This window comes from Oncorhynchus mykiss, chromosome 2, assembly GCF_013265735.2.
Source record: "Oncorhynchus mykiss isolate Arlee chromosome 2, USDA_OmykA_1.1, whole genome shotgun sequence".
NCBI lineage: Eukaryota > Metazoa > Chordata > Actinopteri > Salmoniformes > Salmonidae > Oncorhynchus > Oncorhynchus mykiss.
This window is the reverse complement of record NC_048566.1, coordinates 75,107,208-75,128,573: the sequence shown is the minus strand read 5'-3', so window position 1 is coordinate 75,128,573 and position 21,366 is coordinate 75,107,208. Positions and strand designations below refer to the sequence as shown.

Sequence of the window (21,366 nt, the reverse complement as noted above, 5' to 3'; positions counted from 1 at the left end):
CTGTCTACAAGTTAAAATAATTTGACGGGGAGCTTATAGAGGGATATTTTTATGAGACGGAACTACAGAAGTTACAGATGGGTAAAGACAAAGTATTTCACGTGGAGGAGATTCTAGATCAGAAGAGAGAAAAGGGTAAAAAATGTATGTTGGTCCGTTGGAAAAACTGGCCTCAAAAGTTCAACAGTTGGGTTTTAAAGCAAGATGTGGTGGAGGCATCGGGGGTTAACTTAAACTCTCATGCATGAATAAATACAACATCATTCAAGTGTACACAGGAGTGCATCTTGGAACACAGCGGCTTCTACCTGACTCTCCCCAGTAATGCGTCTGCACATATATATCGTAATAATCAGAGTTTGAATTATACAACCAATTTTCCAAAACCTATAGAGTTATCAGAAGGCCAGGGAAGTAGGTCTCAGCGAGATTACATACCCCATAGCTGGTATAATATCAAGGATAAGGACGGTGACTTTTTTTGCAAAAGGATATCGGAACCTCTGAAACTTGTAAAGAATAAAAAAGGGTTCTATAGAACCGCCGACAAGATCGTCTCAGAGTTGAACGAACTCCTAACCCTGAACAATATGGAAATACTCTTGATCTACAACCCTATACATAAACGTTTACAAATCTCAGGGGATGCTGATGGGGGTATAAAGACCAGCGGTAATTTAGCCTACATGTTGGGGATGGGTCCCAATAAATGGACGTATGTGAAAGATAAATTATTCCTATTCCCTGCGGATATACATGCAGGATTTTACAACATATTTGTGTATACCGACATCATATCCTATCAAAGGGTAGGAGACAGTTATGTGCCCCTCCTGAGAATAGAGGGAAATGATTGTGATGTAGTCACTGTTAACTATGACAAGCCACACTATGTACCTGTAAGCCAGAAATATATTGAAAACATTCTGGTTGAGCTTAAAACAGATCAGAACGAAAACATTGAATTTACTTATGGTAAAACGATTATAAAACTCCACTTTAGACCCAGCAAAACCTCTCTACATATTTAATATATTGTTCATATTATATGTATATATATTTTTATATAAACATAATACAAATAAATTATTTTGTTATGGTACACAACCACCATCTCGACCCTAACCGCTATGTCTCATACTATGTTGATGAAGTGGGTAATGGATTACCAGGCTATCACGGATCCCCGACCATTTACGGTCCGGGGATAGGAGGTATATTTCGTAACCTCTTTAGGATGGTTTTAACGTTTATGAAGAGAGGCCTCAGCATAGCCAAACCACATTTAAAATCAGCGGCTAAAAATATTGTAAGTGAGGTTGTAGCCAATGCTATGACCAGAAGGGCGTCATCAGATGCCGAGCATCAAGAAGGCTCGGGGCTTATGATGTTGTTATACCTCCGGGTATAAGGCGCATTTTCAATAGATAGATCCAGTTATATGGAGATAGCCCCACTCTCCGCCATTACAGGCAACAGTCATATAGAATTTTTCATACCAGGCCACCGTGACAACTACAGTGCCTTGCGAAAGTATTCGGCCCCCTTGAACTTTGCGACCTTTTGCCACATTTCAGGCTTCAAACATAAAGATATAAAACTGTATTTTTTTTGTGAAGAATCAACAACAACTGGGACACAATCATGAAGTGGAACGACATTTATTGGATATTTCAAACTTTTTTAACAAATCAAAAACTGAAAAATTGGGCGTGAATCCAAATCATTTCCAAATAATTTCCCGCTGTTTGTCCACGATTTATGGCACTTTGGTAGCGTCCTCATAGCTCTCCATAAAATAGGATTTCCATCCCGGGTACATCTGCTGAGCTAGAGTGTTAATTTGTAGTTTGTCTCTAGGGCTTTTGAACAAAACCATGTAATTGGTGTTCAAACTAATGGTATGGCTATTTTTACCTTGGTGAAACACATTCTGCACCAGGAAAGCACGGACAGGTTTCTATGATGAGTATATTGGGTAAAAGCTCATGCAATTTCAGGATGTTCGCTACCTGCAAATAGCATATCGTCCAAAACCAGCAGATTATTTTTATGAGGAGGGAGAAGTTCATCATCAGACAGGGATTCTGGTATTCCTTCAACAAACGTGATTTTTTATTTCCTTCAACAACAGTTCATCATACAAAGGTTGATAACACCACACAATATTGTCAGGTTTCTGAGATAATACATGTTCAGAATTCTCTAAAATACTTTTTACAAAATAGTTTTTACCGCTATTGGATGGGCCTGCGATTAAGGCCGAAAATGGTAGTTGCAACCGGGGGTCAAAACCTTCTACAGCAGCCATTATATCTGAAGCTTTAAGACACACGGGGCTTGTAACATAAGTCAGTAGCCAAAGGGCAATGTGGTCCCGTCAGGCAAAAGCAGTCTCTTGTCATAGACTACCCTGAATATTTTAGTAAGTGGGGCCTTCCTCAGATGGAAGCCCTTTTTATCCCTAACACTCTTTTTGTAGGAGCTCAAAATCGCCAAGTTACTATTCCGGTCATTTATGAACCCCTCGACCAAGCGTGTGATTGATTCCAAGTTTACTCGTGGGCTAATTTCATAGTTTTGAGTCACGCCTTTGGCTTTCAACACCATGTGATTGTCTTTAGTCCTAAAAGCATATATTTTGGAACCACAGGAGGACCATTCTGTGAAATGGTCACCATCTTCGAGTTCACTCGTTAAACCACCCAGATAGTTGCTAAGTGGGGTTTCCAATCACCCTGTTCACTTACATAGATCACAGAGTCTGTGTCGTGGTAAAGAACCCGCCTCTGAAGCTGCTCCATGGGGACGTACAGTTCAAGTCGGCCATAGGCCGTGGTAAATGCTGCAAGAAACACATTTAGAACCCACTTCTTGTTACGTCTCCATTGCACCAGGGCAATGTCTTGACTTGACTTGAAAACAAATTCCAAAAATTCTTTGTGGTCTTTAATGATAGACGTTGTTAGCATATTGCTTCTCTGGGAAATCTTCCCCCAAAGAGAGTTTAATTACAATTTTGACAGATTTCTTTTGGTTTTGTTGACCTCTATTCTGTATGGGTCAAGAAGTATGCCTTCTCTGTCATGATAGTCTTGAATGTACTTGTCTTTGCTCTCTTGATCTGTGACTAATGCAGGATAGCCTGAAGCCATTTGCTTGCATCTCAAGAAGGTCTTCATGTACTCTTTAAAAAGAGTGTCTGATTTCCTGGAAAAGTTCCACACTTCAAATAATTTGGCCACACGATACCCCATCTCTAGAGCCTTAGAGAATTCAACTGTGACCCATACACTTGTCAGGGCTCTTTCTTGATCTGAGTGATCACAAGGGTTTTCCTGGTTGTTGTTTTCACTACAGGGGCGACAAAGGGGAAAGAAAAGTTTTCCTTGAGGTCCCTTGTAAGGCAACACTGTTATAAACAAACCCCTAGGAGGGTAGACAGTTGCTTTGATCAGACCAAAATAGTTTTGGGGTAAGTCAGACACGGTGAATAATTTCAGGATGCCCCATAGGATAGCATGAGGAACTCATTACATAAGGAATAAGGGATGTAAAATCTACATATCCTATTGTCTCGTCGGGTCGCGCTACATACCTCAATGTCAAAGCATTGGTACGGCCTCCATACAAGGCCTGTCATGGTTCCAAGGGTTCTGGTGTGTCAAAGCTGGAAAGGAAGACTCAAACATGAGGATCAGACTTTTTGAGTGCGGTCCACTCATGCTCCCACATCACATTCACTTTCAACCCATAAGTAGCCTGTAAAGATTCCAATCTGTCTTGGAACTCTTGGTACATTTCCCCAAAAGTATTTTGGGTTAGGACACACATAGCCTGGGGCCCAAAGCAAGATTTACAACCATGGAAGAACACCATCAATCTGTGTGTATCTACATGATAAGGCCCAAACTCCTTCTCATCCCTATTCACAGCATGTTGAATAAAAATGTCTATACTGGGCCAATAACTCCAACCATTGAAAGGACCCACTATAGTATGACTTGAATTGGCGTCGGTAGTTGTCTGGCGATGGAATAACGGTAGATGCTGGAGGTAAAAAGTGTGTACGATGCATACATGCCGATGCAATAGTTGTACAACTCCAGGGGTCAATGCCTGCATCTTTGATTACCTCTTCTCTGAATCTGAGGCATCCTTCACAAAGTATAACTACATCGTTGTCACAGTATGACTCCATCTCTTTGAGGAAATCAAAGGTGCTATGACATACTGTCTCGTACCATGAATCTCTCTCGCTCTTTGGGAGACATCTGATCACACCCATACATTTTGGGTCTGGGATAAGATCCAATATAATGTAGATTCTCCTCAGATGTGAAGAAATGAGGTAACCAACCTTTCACAGAGTTTTCAAAACCCAAGGCTTCAGGCATTTGAGCCAATCTCATGGGTAAGACACTTAAGCTGTCAATGTATCTCTGGTTGAAGGCGGGGTCTACAAAACACAAGATCTTACTACCTTGAGCTATGACACTGGGTGCAACGCCTTGTTCAAAAGAAGATAGGAGTCATAGGCTCTAGAATTGTGAGCTAGAAGTGTTTTAGAACGAGTAGTGCACAATTGGGCCCCTCAGCTGACCACTTTTAACCCTTGAAAGTCATGGTAGAAACAAAAATAGGTAAATGAACACCTTATTGCTGATTCATCTCAAAATCATAAAACACGTATTTCTCTGAATGTTCATCTTCAGCCAAGGGATGAATATAACACTTGTGTGGCACTTCTTGGGTCCCTAAGGTCAATAAAATAGGGGGTGTGGGGCCATTCTCTTTAAAGTGTTCAAACACATACCCCCCAGTTCAACGAGGTCCCTACACATCAACCATCATGACAACTTCAAAGGAATAGATGCAATATATGCATAAATTAACACACACTCTAACACATGACAACAGGAACAGGATGCCCTTATATGGGCATAACCACGTGATAACTTTGCGCCAGGATGTCCTGACCGGATGCCCAAATATGGGCATGCACACGTCACCCGGACATAGGGTCATAAATCAAACGTTTGACGGGTGCCATCTACTGTATTCTCTCTTGAGCTAGAGGAGTGTGCGGGAGGAGTGAGTGTGTGCGTGCGTGTGCGCGCGCGCGTGTGTGTGTGTGTGTGTGTGTGTGTGCATACCTGCATCTGTGTGTGTGTGTGTGTGTGTGTGAGCATACATGCATCTGTGTGTGTGTGTGTGTGTGTGTGTGTGTGTGTGTGTGTGTGTGTGTGTGTGTGTGTGTGTGTGTGTGTGTGTGTGTGTGCATACATGCATCTGTGTGTGTGTGTGTGTGTGTGTGTGTGTGTGTGTGTGTGTGTGTGTGTGTGTGTGTGTGTGTGTGTGTGTGTGTGTGTGTGTGTGTGTGTGTTTGTGTGTGTGTGTGGGTGGTTGGAGGACCTGTACTGTATATAATCCCATGAACAGGGCTGGTAGGGCCATTAGTAGAAAGCAGATAGGGTTACAAGTTAAATAAATATCGATCTCTGCCTTTTCACAGGAAGAGAGGGATACGGGGGCTGAAAGAAGAGATGTTACTAAACTGATAATCTCCTAGGAGGACCTTACTACAAAATCACATCACAGCACTCAGGAATAGAGCACTGCAGCCAATATAGAATCCACACACACACACACACAATAATCCACACACACACACACACACACACACACACACACACACACACACACACACACACACACACACACACACCAAGTTGTAATATCTGTCAAGTTGGATGTGTCATTATCTTGTCAGTTCTATGTGCTCCTAGCTTTCTACTGTACTTCACAGAGAGCACACAGCAAATCTAACACAGCTTAATAAAGGCCCATCATATAATGGTCAATACTACTTAAAATACAAACAAACAAACTGAGAGAGAGAGAGAGAGAGAGAGAGGGAGAGAGAGAGAGAGAGAGAGAAAGACAGAGAGAGAGAGAGAGGGAGAGAGAGAGAGAGAGAGAGAGAGAGAAAGAAAGACAGAGAGAGAGAGAGAGAGAGATGAAGAGAAAGAGAGAGAGAGAGAGAGAGAGAGAGAGAGAGAGAGAGAGAGAGAGAGGGAGAGAGAGAGAGAGAAAAAGACAGAGAGAGAGAGAGAGAGAGAGAAAGACAGAGAGACAGAGAGAGAGAGAGAGAGATGAAGAGAAAGACAGAGAGAGATGAAGAGAAAGACAGAGAGAGAGAGAGAGAGAGAGAGAGAGAGAGAGAGAGAGAGAGAGAGAGAGAGAGAGAGGGGGAGAGAGAGAGAGAAAAAGACAGAGAGAGAGAGAGAGAGAGAGAGGGAGAGAGAGAGAGAGAGAGAGAGAGAGAGAGAGAGAAAGACAGAGAGACAGAGAGAGAGAGAGAGATGAAGAGAAAGACAGAGAGATGAAGAGAAAGACAGACAGAGAGAGAGAGAATGGCATCCAGACAGACAGACTGATGAAAGCAGTGCCTTACCCTCTCCCTGGTAGGAGGTAGACCTTGACAAAGGGGTCAGAGTATTCTTTGGGGTCTCTCTGAGCAAGGTTCCTGGCCTGGAGGACATGCACTATCAGATTCCCCAGGTTCCTGTCGTAGTGGATCTGGAGCTGAAGATGGCAGAGAGGTCATAGATACATACAGTATGTTTAACTAGGTTCTACAGGTGTGTACATCAGTGTTCCTAGGTCCTGGGGCTGACTAATCATATAGCCCTTGACTTAAGTGGATCAATCAAGTGAGGGGATTCAAGAGAAATTAAAGTCACACTCCACTTCACAGACTTCAGACTGTGGAAAGTATGAAACCTTAAAGCAGGTGTGAGACTGACAGCAGGCTTGCCTGTATTTCCCCTGTTACAGGACGAGGCTGAGGCTTCAGCAGTTGCACGTCTGCTGTCGACTGAAAAACAAACACAGGTAGCGATTATACACTGTTTATACCGATATCCATACACACGCTCCACATTAACACACATACTCACACATACTCCCTGTTCTGTAGTGTGGCCTCCGACCAGCCTGAAAACTTCAGTTACTATGTCCATGATACTACGGTTTTAAACTTCAGTTACTATGTCCATGATACTACGGTTTTAAACTTCAGTTACTATGTCCATGATACTACTGTTTTAAACTTCAGTAACTATGTCCATGATAATACTGTTTTAAACTTCAGTTACTATGTCCATGATACTACTGTTTTAAACTTCAGTTACTATGACCATGATACTACGGTTTTAAACTTCAGTTACTATGTCCATGATACTACGGTTTTAAACTTCAGTTACTATGTCCATGATACTACGGTTTTAAACTTCAGTTACTATGTCCATGATAATACTGTTTTAAACTTCAGTTACTATGTCCATGATACTACTGTTTTAAACTTCAGTTACTATGTCCATGATACTACTGTTTTAAACTTCAGTTACTATGTCCATGATAATACTGTTTTAAACTTCAGTTACTATGTCCATGATAATACTGTTTTAAACTTCAGTTACTATGTCCATGATAATACTGTTTTAAACTTCAGTTACTATGTCCATGATACTACGGTTTTAAGTAGCAGTAGGTTAACCAGAGCCCCTGAGTAGGATAGCTTTGGTCAGATGACAGATGAAGGACCTGTCTTTGTCATGGAGATGCTGAGCAGACTTTTCTGAAGTGACTCTATAGGACCCGGGAGGAAACTCACGAGGAGAGGTTCAGCAGATTGTAAAGGTCATGGTGTACAGTCAGAGAAGGTTCATTCAGTTGGTTGAGATATATTATATTACGTCTATCATAGAAAATAGCTAATACTATGTGTATTTACACACTCACACACACAAAGACACATAACCACACTAGCATGATCTCTCTCTCTCTCTCTCTCTCTCTCTCTCTCTCTCTCTCTACACACATATCATGCATGTGTCTATATAATCAGTGTCATGTTCCTGTAATCCACAATGCAGACAAAGCAATGGATCTAGACCTCCTCGCACCATGCACCACACACAAACACACACACACACACACACGTCTATGACTAAATAATGATGAACTCACCAACCACATGGCTGTAGTAACACACTCTACAGAATGCTATGGGCTCTTAATATCATAATGTACAACAGGTAGAGGCAGTACCTTGGTGCTGTGGCGTTGTTTCTTGTTGATGGCTGGGGAGGTAGGCTGGCCGGGGCTGGGGACGGCACTAGAGCTGGCCGATGCATTGCCTGAGTGTAACAGAGCTGAGCGGTCCAGGGCAGAAAGGACCCCTACTGGCCCCCCCACACCCAGCCCCATCCCAGGGGCCTGTTGTTGGGACACCTTCTGAAGCTCTGCAGCCAGTTGCCTGGGATCTACTCCTGGAGAGCGCTGCCTGTCACCTGCACACACACACATTCATGTGTCATTATGACTCAGTGGTCATGATTACTATGTAGGATACCCACAACCACACTAGTGACATACCAGGCTTCAGCTGGGCGTGGTTCTCCAGGGCCTGGGGGTGATCAGCGTCAGACAGCATGTTCAGATCACTGAGAGACAGGAAGGTAAAAGGTCAAATGTAGTTTTTGATATAAATTAAGTTGGGATGAGAGAGATATGATAAATTTGAGAGGAGATGGATGAGAGGAGAGAGGGATGGAAGGAGAGAGAGGGATGAGAGGAGAGAGGGATGGAAGGAGAGAGAGGGATGAGAGGAGAGAGGGTTGGAATGAGAGAGAGGGATGAGAGGAGAGAGGGATGGAAGGAGGGAGAGGGATAGAAGGAGAGAGGGATGGAAGGAGAGAGAGGGATGAGAGGAGAGAGGGATGGAAGGAGAGAGAGGGATGAGAGGAGAGAGGGATGGAAGGAGAGAGAGGGATGAGAGAAGATAGGGATGGAAGGAGAGAGGGATGGAAGGAGATTGAGGGATGAGAGGAGAGAGTGGGATGGAAGGAGAGAGAGGGATGAAAGGAGAGAGGGATGAAAGGAGAGAGAGGGATGAGAGGAGAGAGGGATGAGAGCAGAGAGAGGGATGGAAGGAGAGAGAGGGATGAGAGGAGAGAGAGGGATGAGAGGAGAGAGGGATGGAAGGAGAGAGAGGGATGGAAGGAGAGAGAGGGATGAGAGGAGAGAGGGATGAGAGGAGAGAGGGATGAGAGCAGAGAGAGGGATGGAAGGAGAGAGAGGGATGAGAGGAGAGAGGGGGATGAGAGGAGAGAGAGGGATGAGAGGAGAGAGGGATGAGAGGAGAGAGAGGGATGAGAGGAGAGAGAGGGATGAGAGGAGAGAGGGATGAGAGGAGAGAGGGATGAGAGGAGAGAGGGATGAGAGCAGAGAGAGGGATGAGAGGAGAGAGGGATGAGAGGAGAGAGGGCGCTGTTTGACTCACAGTCTGACACAGAGCTCCGCCTCTGCACACGGCTGACTCATTATGCACTGCACCTCCTCGTAGGTCTTCCCCATCAGAGGAACCCCATTCCACTCCAATACCTGCATTCCTACAGAGAGAGACCATATTTGAGACACATCTTTCCCTCAGATTATACAGACCCACAAAGTATTTGCAAACAAATCCAATTTTGATAAACTCCCATATATATTGGGTGAAATACCATAGTGTGCAATCACAGCAGCAAGATGTGTGACCTGTTGTCACAAGAAAATGGCAACCAGTGAAGAACAAACACAAAGAACAAACAACCCATATTGGTACTTTAACTATTTGCATATCGTTATAACACTGTTAGCCATAACTTGACATTTGAAATGTCTCTATGCCTTTGAAACTTTTGTGAGTGTAATGTTTACTGTTCATTTTTGATTGTTTATTTCACTTTTGTTTATTATCTATTTCACTTCCTTTGGCAATGTAAACACACAGCTCTGGAAAAATGTAGAGACCACTGCGAAATAATCAGATTCTCTGGTTTTACTATTTATAGGTATGTGATGGGGTAAAATGAACATTTTTGTTTTATTCTATAAACTACTGACAATATTTCTCCCAAATTCCCCCCAAAATGTTGTCATTTAGAGCACTTATTTGCAGAAAATGATGCAGTATTTTTTGTTATTTTGACTAGTTGTCATTTTCTGCAAATAAATGCTCTAAATGACAATTCTAAAAGAGATCAATTCTCGATAATGCAGTCAGGGCATGAGACTAGCTCAGACTACGAACACCTGGCCTGGTTCTCAGTGCATCTCAGAACACAACACAACCCAAACAAGCTTCCAAGCGTAACTCTTTCTCAAGGGTAGGCTCTAACTCTTCGAAATATACCACTGCCTTTTCTGTCCATGACTAGAGCGTCTTTCTTTCAGGTTCTCGTTCACACAGCTGACAAGGCTCAGAGAACACGCCAGAGAAAGTAAAGTAAGGTAGGATAGAAATAGAGAGGGAGAAAATGCACAGCAAACTCAAACCCATGGCAGCCTCGGCGCTGTGGCTGCACTTACACAAACGAAACCTCGTCTTCACATGAGACTTTTGCTTACGAAGCAACTCGCCAGCTGCTGTGACGACAAAGGATTGAATTAACATCTCTCTCTCTCTGTAGATTAGATAGTCAAGGCCACAGAAACATTTAGAACATGCTACCGCTCTCCCCCTCCAATTTCCCCACTCCTCATCTCTTCTCCCTAATTTTTTCTTATTTCTATATTTCTCTGCTCTTTGCCTCTCGTCCTCTCTCTCTCTTTCTCTCTCTCTCTCTCAATCTCTCACATTCTCTCTCTCTCTCTCTCTCTCATCCTCTATCTCTCTCTCTCTCTCTCATCCTCTATCTCTCTCTCTCTCTCATCCTCTATCTCTCTCTCTCTCTCTCTCTCTCTCTCTCTTTCTCATCCTCTATCTCTCTCTCTCTCATCCTCTATCTCTCTCTCTCTCATCCTCTATCTCTCTCTCTCTCTCTCAACCTCTATCTCGCTCATCCTCTATCTCTCTATCTCTCTCTATCTCTCTTTATCTCTCTCATTCGCTCTCTCTCTCTCTCTCTCTCATCCTCGATCTCTCTTTCTCTCTCTCTCTCTCTCTCTCTCTCTCTCTCTTTCTCTCTCTCTCTCTCTGCACCTGAGGGCACAAGTGTTCAGTTCCATCCTCTTTCACTAAAAGTCGAAACATAGCATTTGCATAATGGCAATTTAGTCCACTGAAGAAAGTCAGATAAAACCTCAACATTAAAGCAAAACAACACTATGTTACTATGGTTGCTTCCATTCCTAGGAGGGTTACTGTGTAATAGATGTTGGAAAAACAGAAACAACCAAACATTCTGTTATAATTAAAATACACTGGGACAATTACTCTGTCTACATAATTATCTCCACAATCTGTATGACGCTAAATACAATTACAAACTGAAGGGGATTGTAGGGAGATGGGATATGCAGAGAGAGACAATTGTGTGTGTGTGTGTGTGTAAATCAGTTTGCTTGTGTGTGTGTGTGTGTGTGTGTGTTTGTCCTTCAAACTCCTCCTTCCTCTCTCAGTGAAGGCTGTCACATGTCTCTAGCGTCACCACCAGGGTGTGACGTCACCACATCTGAACTGAGTGTGACAAAGAGAGGGAGTAGATGAACCCTCACATACCTAACTGCAGTGGATTATGCTATAGAACCATAAAGAACAAGGCTTTCCCTCTGGTTCAACACAGGGGGTCTGGATGCTCAAACATGTACCACGTCAGAGTAAATCCCCCAAATATATCAGTGGGAGAGATCTCCTGCCACATTGTTCAGGATGTCTGGTAGTTAGAGTGCTGTGTTCTGAAGTTTCTTCTACGTTCTTATCTTCAGCCTGTAGCCTGTACTAATCTGTGCTTCAGACAGAAGAGTTTTACAGAATTATGACGGACGGAAGCAGAAAGATGGAGAGGGGGGGTAAATACAGTTTCTAATGTGACAGTGTGTGTGCGTGTGTGTGTGTGTGTGACTGTGTGTGTGTGTGTGTGCTAAATACAGCATAATGACTAATCCTGTGCAGGCATCTCAAAGGGGCAGAGTGAGCTGACAGAGCTTTTTTTTCTGGCTATCTGACATCTCAGAGAATAAGACATGACAGGTGCAAACGCCCGCTCACGCGCAGGCGAACACACAAGCTCTCTCTCTCTCTGGCGCTCGCTCAGATAGCCTGGCAAAGATATTCATAGTAAGCTGACATTGGCCTGGTATTATTAATATAATAATAGATTCCTGCTTAAACCATTAGTTTATCGGCTCTCCTCCAGAACACTTGTGAAATGATCAATATACCTCATCCAGCTGAACTAGTACAAATTGAAATGCATACAACATGAACTTAGGAGTTATGATATACCACGCTAAGAATGTTAGATTTTTCCAAATGTCACTTACCTTTTTTTTTCTGCACAGATTAACATACTCACTTTATATTTGTAAATACAGTATATTATTACAATGCATAACACCTCTTCTATTACTTGTTATTTTTATTTGACTCTTATTATTGTATTATATTTGAGAGCTAGCACGCAAGCATTTCTCTGCACCTCTTCTAGCTGCTGTAAACTGTGTTTTCATCGGCTATAACCCACAGTACTTTCTCAACTTTAAATCAGAGTGTGTCCCTGTATGACCAGAGAAGATGACTCATCTCTTGTTCTCTCCTCCTTCTCTTGCTCTACTTACACCTTACACACACATGTGCACATACACTTACCTTCCACCACTTTCCCTGTCTGTTCAGCCACTCCCCCGAGCGTAACCTTGGCAATGTAAGCTCCTATCTCACCGCGACTCCCAGGAATCTCTTTCCCTCCCACCACACGAATCCCCAGGCCATTCCCTGCAGGGAACACACACCCACACCAATGAAACAGGCCTGAATTGTCATATTAGAATTCCAGAGTTCCAGAATTCCTATTATTCCATTTGAATAGCCATAGATTTGTACATTATATAATGTTTACTGTACGTTTGGGTGCTCTACCTGAAACGCTGCTGTCCTTGGGGTCTCTCTGTACTTTGATCCGGGTGTGAGGATACACATAGGGAATCAACTTCATCTGTGGGAGGGACAGGGACATCAGAACAGTCAAGATCCAGTACATTGATTACAACAACGACAACAAAAATACTGCAGCACTCCAATACAACTCAGCTAAAGACAGTCACTACCAATGTACATTCAATTATGAGAAAATGTAGGATATTTAAGAAATAAGGTGTGGTATATGGCCAATATACCATGGCTAAGGGCTGTTCTTAAGCACGACACAAGGCAACACCCGAAGTGCCTTATTGCTATTATAAACTGGTTACCAAAGTCATTAGAACAGTAAAAAAAAAAATGTTTTGTCATACCCGTGGTACAGGCTGATATACCACAGCTTTCAGCATATCTGCATTGAGTCTCAAACCAGCCAGTTTATAATGTATTTTATTAAATGTAGTCAACTAGTTTAGACGTATCCAGCTCCTCTAACCTGTCTCCTATCCAGAGCTTGTCCGTTTACCCGATGTTGTCTCTCTGCAGGCTTGTCAAACCAGTCAGTGTCCTCCCTCCTCAGGTGGTATGCTACACAGGGACAGAGACATGGGGAGACGGGTGGAGAAATGCGGACAGGGACAGAGACATGGGGGGGGGGGGGAGACGGGTGGAGAAATGCGGACAGGGACAGAGACATGGGGAGGGGGAGACGGGTGGAGAAATGCGGACAGGGACACAGACAGAGAGGGGATAGTCAATGGTCAAACCCTTTACAAGCAGGATAGATGCCCAACTCCAAATAAACCGCTAGCCTCTAGCCCCTGACCCTATATTACGCACTTTATATAGATCTGAAGTTATTAGCAATATTGAATATCTCTAAGTCACTCTCTGCTAGGCTTGGCAGAGTCTATGTGAATTATCAGATCTACACAAGTGCCTTGGGGCGGGAGCTAGGTGGCTATGTGGAATTGGCATGAGTAGCACCCCCTACTCATGCCAATTCCACATAATTTATAAACACATCCTTCGCTCCATGTCTACTGCTTCTAGGTGATCAGTGATCTGAGCTAGCTGGAGAGGTGAAGGCAGAGTGGTGAAAACCCTGCTCTGTCCCATCCCCAGTTGTATTAGATTAGTGACCCCTTCAGAGACTGGATGGGGATGGATGTACATTGTATTTCAATTAGTTATGGCATGCAGAGGGACCCCTGTGTGTGTGTGTGTGTGTGTGTGTGTGTGTGTGTGTGTGTTTGCGCGCGTGTATGTGCACGTGTGTGCCGATAAACAGGTCATGCCAAGAGATAGGGAAACATCTCCACAATGGGTCAGGGCCACAGTAGAGACACGCTGAAGCTGGACGGAGGAGAGTGTCTTCCACAGTCACAGTACAGTAGGACAGTACAGTAGCACAGTAAAGTAGTACAGTAGTACAGTACAGTAGTACAGTACAGTTCCCTTTGCCCTGAGACAGTGAGGTGGGACATTGATAGCTGGTGTTGTTATCAGGGTGATCTAACATCATGATCATTGTTGCATCTATCATCGTGTGAGAGACCCTCGACAACTACTGATGCGGTATTCAGATATGTCATTGTTGTGGTAATGTATAGCTTTTAAATGTGGAGCTGTATCTGAGCCACCTTGCAATGGTGCATGAACATGAATTCCAGAAATGGGTTTGATATATGTACAGAACCATTTAAATGTGGATCATTCCAGACATGGATTGGGGAACCACTACCGTATATGATATGTTTACAGTACATTAACATCAAGACATGGGTCATTCCATGATGAGGTTGATATGTGTAAAGTACCATCCAAAAATGGGTCATTCCAGAAATGGGTCTAAAATGTTTGTGTACGTGATACCATCAGCATCAGGTCATTGAGCACCATGGGGCGTGGGGTGTTGTGGGGTGGAAGCAGACATTGTCTAAGCTACATGGGGTTGGGATGTGGTCTGGATTAGACCGTTCACACTGCAGCTCTCACCTTCTATGTTCCAGTTGGGGCCTCCGGCTGGGGTGTAAAGTTATATGTTTAGAAACGGCTACAACACAACGTCTTGAATCTGAGACTTATTCAGTGGGGTATGTCTCCATCCACTTACACTGTATATCACATGCACTGAACTACATATAGTGGAGCACATGCTTTGAAAGCAAATAAATACATCTTATAACATTATAGTCCATCAGGGAGTTTGCATTTCTGATTGGAAGTGCATGAAAGATGTATGTTATAATACAGCAATTGTAGAATAATTGTAAAATGATCTACCTACAAATACACGGGTATTTACTCAAATATATCAAATGCATAGCATTGACTTACTGTAAAGTCACAAGGATACTAAAGCATTCTAAACATCAAAAGGTAGACTCAACTATATGACATCACAGTGGGGCGACTTATTTTGTCTTGCCAATTCGCGCCCTTCCTTGAGGCATGGCTGGGTACGGCTGGGTATGATGATGTCATATTGCGGAGTGTCCCTTTAACATGGTGCTGCTGTATTAGTGGAGGGCAGGCAGCAGGGCCAGTGGGGAGGAACTAAACTAGAATACTCTACCGTGTCTGATACTCTCATGAAAGATTCTGGGATCATCTCTGTTCAGTGTCAGCATGGAGTCATTTAGGGCTGGAACCAAGGCAGATAGACACTCTTATTGATGTAGGGTCAGAAAGAGAGCCTTCTGCTGCTCATCAACTACTAATTCACCTGTCATTGGGTCAGTTTTATTGTAAATGTAAAACTGTAAAACATGCTATTCAAATGAAAATGCTTGCATATATGGTTATTAATGTGTGTGTGCGTGTGTCCGTGTGTTTCTACTTGTCTTTTCAAATACGTAAAGAGAAATGGTGTGCATTCTGAAACTAAATATCCGTAACTATACTATGCTGGGCCAATAGAAACATAGGGGCATGTTGAGGAGTGAGGTTCTGGTTAGTAAACATAGATGTGAGAAGGACAGCTGAAGAGATGGGGAGAGAACACATTAATATGCTACCAATCAGAAGAGAGCATGCACATTACAGTCACTTGGAAACATTCAAAGCAACCAACATCATGCAAAAGACAATGTCAAGCTTTATTGAAATGGAAACTCAAACACATTTTATCTCACAGCAACATGCATGAATACAAAATGGAAAATACCCAAGATGTATAGGGATGAATATGCTATAAATAACTGTGTAGTGTGACTACAATAACATACACTGAATGTACAACACCTTCCTAATACTGAGTTGCACCTTTTGCCCTCAGAACAGCCTCAATTCATTGGGGCAAGGAGTCAACAAGGTGTGGAAAGCGTTCCACAGGGATGCTGGCCCATGTTGACTCCATTTCTTTCCACAGCTGTGTCAAGTTGGCTGGATGTCCTTTGGTTGGTGGACCATTCTTGATAAACACGGGAAACTGTTGAGTGTGAAAAACCCAGCAGCATTGCAGTTCTTGACAGACTCAAACCGGTGAGCCTGGCACCTACTACCATACTCTGTTCAAAGGCACTTAAATATTGTGTCTTACACATTCATCCTCTGAATGGCACACATAGACAATCCATGTCTCAATCGTCTCAAGGCTTGAAAATCCTTCTTTAACCTGTCTCCTCCCCTTCATCTACACTGATTGAAGTGGACTTAACAAGTGACATCAATAAGGGATCATAGTTTTCACCTGGATTCACATGGTCAGTCTGTGTCAGGGAAAGAGCAGGTGTTATTAATGTTTTGTTTACTCAGTGTACAGTATATCAGTCTACTATCAACATGGATCCAAATACACAACTCAAATACACAAACAAATCATCTACAAAATCCTTAGGGGGGAAAATGGCATTGCATTGCAATATAAATGTGAGCATAAGCTCTCTGTATTATTACTGCTGTAATAGTATGTGTGTATTTCTGGTAAAGAGACAAAGTGAGTGAGTCAGGTACAATATAAATGGCTGACTGCATCGTCTGAACAATTACAGTAACTAGACCCAGACCCACACATAGTGATTCAGCATTATGCCTTTAAAATGGTTGCTGACAGCAGGCCAAGCTCCACAACAGCTGAAAAGTAAATATAAGTCTGTCTAAAGGCCTGACCTACTTCCTACAAAAACCAGACACCATTTTCTGTCTGGAGAAGAAAAGGAACGGAGAGGAGAGAGGAGGAGGAGTGGTGTACTGTAGACAACAGCCTGTAGTCCCAGGGTGTTTCTCTCTGTCATCCTATCATGAATCTAACAGCCTTTATAGACTATAGATAGCACCCAGATTGTAGCGACAGTTTACCAGTATATTCATTAGTCTCCCACCCATTTAAATAGGTTAACACCTATTTAGTCCACAGAGGCACTTAAAGTGTATTTACGATCACATATAATACATTATTGTTACTTTACTGTTCTGTATGCTTAAATGAAGCCCTGTATCCATCCCATAATACATTCGGTCAGTGATGAAACCAGGAAGCCAACATGTAAAAGAAGAGAACAGAACTGGAGCATGCTAATAACAACAGAGACACACTGTCTCATACATAACATCAACCATATTATGTATCGGTGAAGAAGACAGATAAAAGGAGACAAAATAACAAATAGTGTTGCATGCAGAGATCAAACAATGCAGAAACAGAAACCAGAATAAAAGACAAAGGCAACATGATGATAAAATAATAATAAGTGATGAGGACAACAGAGACAGAGTCAAAGCCTTCTCAGGCAGACATACAAACAGTCAGGAGCATTGCGACATGTCCAGAGACTCAGGGTGCTGTGAAAGCCTCCGGAGCCATTTACCTTCGCTGTCAGACATCGCTCCCCCCAGATCATCCATGATGAAGGCTATGTCTCTGTCGTAGACCCCACTATGTCCACGTGTAGCCCTGGACTCCTCCCTCATGTGCTGCTGGACCTCCGGCAGGGAATGGCTGGAGCCAAACTGGTCTCTGGAGTCAGCTGAGATAGGTGGTAGAGGACCAGCTGAGGCTCTGGCCATGCCCATTGGCTCTCCCACCGGGCTCAGAGGGCTCTCCTCTTCTGAGTTCTGAGCCACGATGGGGATTCGCCCGATGGGCAGGCTGGTGGGCTTGGTCCTGGCCAGCCCGGAGCCGAACGCTGCATCCAGGGCTTCTCCCTCGCTCCTCAGCCTGAGAGAAGAGCTGGACAAGTCCCGTTTGATGGAAAGATCCAGGCCATAGACAGAAGTGGGGCGGGAATTGGGTCGTGAGGAAGGGCGAGAGCTCGTGCCGCTGGGGTAGGTGGTGTCATCCTGTAGGGTGGACCTCATGGTGGGTCCCCCCAGGCTAAGGGACTGGCTCAGAGAACCAGCCAGATTAGTTCCCAGAGAGGAGCCCAGGTACTTCTGCTGCTCAGAGAGGTTCTTCTTCAGGCCAAAGTTGATCTCATCCTGAAGCAGTCTGGCTCGTGTGGACAGGTTGGTGACAGATGAGACTCCAGAACCCAGGAAGCTGCTGTAGTCTGGCTCCAGGTCTCTGCTCTCCTGGATGGGGGAGGATTTTGTTATCTTGGGGTCCATCAGGGTTGCCTTCTTCTGGTTCTTGATCTGTTTCTGGTAGAGCACGGCGGCAGGAAGCTGCTTGGCAGCTTGTTTCTCCAAGGTCAGTCGGCTGATGCTGTACTTCTCAGCCTTAGGGAAATGTCTGTAGCTGGGGTCAGTGGAGAGGTACTGAGGCATGCCCAGGCCTGAGAGGTGCTCCAGACCCTCCGTCCCTCGTCTAAACTCCTGCTTTATTTGTTGCTTCAGGAGCTTCAGCTCATAGGGCTCTTCCATAGAGTCCTCCTCTCCTTTACCGTAGCTGTGCAGACGCGAGTTACCCAGGAACGCAGCCACCTAAACAAAGAAAATAAAACCATCATCATATTGCATAGAATTTTAAGCAATTTTCAGCAAAACCTGCACAAGACACACTGAAACAGAGTATATAACAAAACCTACATATCACAGAAGAGCATTTACTTTAAATCAGTGGAGGCTCCTCAGAGGAGGAAGGGGAGGACCATCTTATAAAGTAAATTTCATGTATGTGGTTAAACATTTAAAAAACTTTGCATTTTTTGATAAAACTATACTAAATATATTAATGTCACCAAATAACTGATTAAAACACACTGTTTTGCAATGAAGGTCTCCAGTAGCATCAACAGCACTCTGTGGGGTAGCACCATGGTGTAGCAGCTATTTTCTGTCCTTCTCTGGGTACATTGACTTCAATACAAAACTCTGGAGGCTCATGGTTCTCACCCCCTTCCATAGATTTACACAGTAATTATGACAACTTCCAGAGGACATCCTCCAACCTATCAGAGCCCTTGCAGCATGAACTGACATGTTGTACACACAATCAAATGATCAGATAATGAATCTAGTACTGAAAGCATAAACTGGAGCCAACTAGCACTGCAGTGCATAACATGTGGTGAGTAGTTGACTCAAAGAGAGAGAAAGACAATAGTTGAACAGTTTTGAACAAATTCATTTCTTCAAAATCTAAGGAGAAGCAGCAGCAGAGAGAGAGAGAGAGAGAGAGAGAGATAGCTATGCTTCATTGTATTTTTGTTCACTTTCACTTACTTAGCTAGCTAATGCAGCCAGGTCATTTAGCCTACTCAAACCATTGGCTCAAACAGAGAGGAATGCTAATTATGTTAGCTAGCTGGCTAAGACTATCAAACACTGGAACTTTCCAAGTCCAGGTAAGCTTTCGCTTTTTTGTTTTATTACCACCGGGGCCCGCCGGTGTAACAGCTAAACTGCTTGCTGTACACTGTACTGCGTGATTGTAGCGGGTTTACTAATGTGTTAGTTGTAATGTCTATGTTGACTATGAAGTTAACCATGACTAACCCCATTCCGTACAAATATGCGCAACCGCAGCATTCAAACAAGGCTGCAATGAAAACTAATGGGACTGTGGCAACTGTATTGCATCAAAATCTGGGATGTGAACTAAGTTTCGATTCAGTGTTGATTGACATGGTAATGATCAAATAGTATTTGAGAAAATACCAAAAAATGGACCCCTCTGACGTGGTACGTTACATCGTGACGTAACGTGCATTTGTAACTCATTCTGTGTTGTACAGCCTCTCTCCACCAGGTATAACGCTTCTCTCGCAGTTTAAAAACAAGAAAGGGACAGGGACAGAGGATACCTAATCAATTGTACAACTGAATGCATTCATTTTTTGCGTAATCACGACTCTCAAAAGCCGAGACAGCCACTGTTTACTTCTGAAGATAAATCTAGCACCGCAGCCCTAAAACCCGATTCAAATTCGAGACAAACCTTCAAATAGGTATGTAATGACACATTATATAAACTCTTTATAGTGTTTTATTTACATTTTATAGGTGGTAAATTGGACAGATTGGGTGAAAAAATCTGTTTCCCCACACGACAAATCTACTATCACGCAGTAGGTTTTATAGGTGATAAGTTGGACAGATTTCCCCACACAACATATCTACTATCACGCAGTAGGTTTTATAGATGATAAGTTGGACAGATTGGGTTTCCCCACACGACATATCTACTATTACGCAGTAGGTTTTATAGGTGATAAGTTGGACAGATTGGGTTTCCCCACACGACATATCTACTATTACGCAGTAGGTTTTATAGGTGATAAGTTGGACAGATTGGGTTTCCCCACATGACATATCTACTATTACGCAGTAGGTTTTCTAGGTGATAAGTTGGACAGATTTCCCCACACGACATATCTACTACTACGCAGTAGGTTTTATAGGTGATAAGTTGGACAGATTGGGTTTCCCCACACGACATATCTACTATTACGCAGTAGGTTTTATAGGTGATAAGTTGGACAGATTTCCCCACACGACATATCTACTATCACGCAGTAGGTTTTATAGGTGATAAATTGGACAGATTGGGTTTCCCCACATGACATATCTACTATTACGCAGTAGGTTTTATAGGTGATAAGTTGGACAGATTGGGTTTCCCCACATGACATATCTACTATTACGCAGTAGATTTTATAGGTGATAAGTTGGACAGATTGGGTTTCCCCACACGACATATCTACTATCACGCAGTAGGTTTTATAGGTGATAGGTTGGACAGATTTCCCCACACGACATATCTACTATTACGCAGTAGGTTTTATAGGTGATAGGTTGGACAGATTTCCCCACACTACATATCTACTATTACGCAGTAGATTTTGCTTCCCCACCCGCCATTTAAAAAGACCCAACGGAGATCATTGCCTTCTTCAATCATGCCGAGATGGGCATCATGAAGGTCTTGTCGTTGATTTTGCTGGAAAGGGGAAAAATTGTCCTTTACAATGGTATTACAGTTGATCTGGAAGTAATACGTGTTTTTGTCCGCTAAAATAAGGTCAATTGTATGGACCAGCACGGTGTACCAAAGTGCATTAGTTAACAATAGC

At 43.2% G+C, this 21,366-nt stretch overlaps 1 protein-coding gene across 4 annotated transcripts in view; it reads right to left on the bottom strand.

The window, feature by feature from the left end:
* Positions 1 to 21,366, bottom strand: part of LOC110496136 — a 153,947-nt gene that overhangs the window by 17,028 nt on the left and 115,553 nt on the right. For 2 of the 4 annotated variants that reach the window (XM_036955517.1, XM_036955518.1), the window contains exons 20-30: positions 17,722 to 18,775; positions 15,489 to 15,557; positions 14,909 to 14,935; positions 13,407 to 13,498; positions 12,911 to 12,986; positions 12,641 to 12,766; positions 9,350 to 9,458; positions 8,443 to 8,510; positions 8,116 to 8,357; positions 6,821 to 6,880; positions 6,458 to 6,588 (exon numbers count right to left, since the gene is read on the bottom strand). In XM_036955517.1, coding sequence (XP_036811412.1) covers positions 6,458 to 6,588; positions 6,821 to 6,880; positions 8,116 to 8,357; positions 8,443 to 8,510; positions 9,350 to 9,458; positions 12,641 to 12,766; positions 12,911 to 12,986; positions 13,407 to 13,498; positions 14,909 to 14,935; positions 15,489 to 15,557; positions 17,722 to 18,775 — 2,054 coding nt within the window. The remainder of the gene's footprint in view (positions 1 to 6,457; positions 6,589 to 6,820; positions 6,881 to 8,115; positions 8,358 to 8,442; positions 8,511 to 9,349; positions 9,459 to 12,640; positions 12,767 to 12,910; positions 12,987 to 13,406; positions 13,499 to 14,908; positions 14,936 to 15,488; positions 15,558 to 17,721; positions 18,776 to 21,366) is intronic. The other 2 variants (XM_036955519.1, XM_036955520.1) reach the window with 2 other exon arrangements.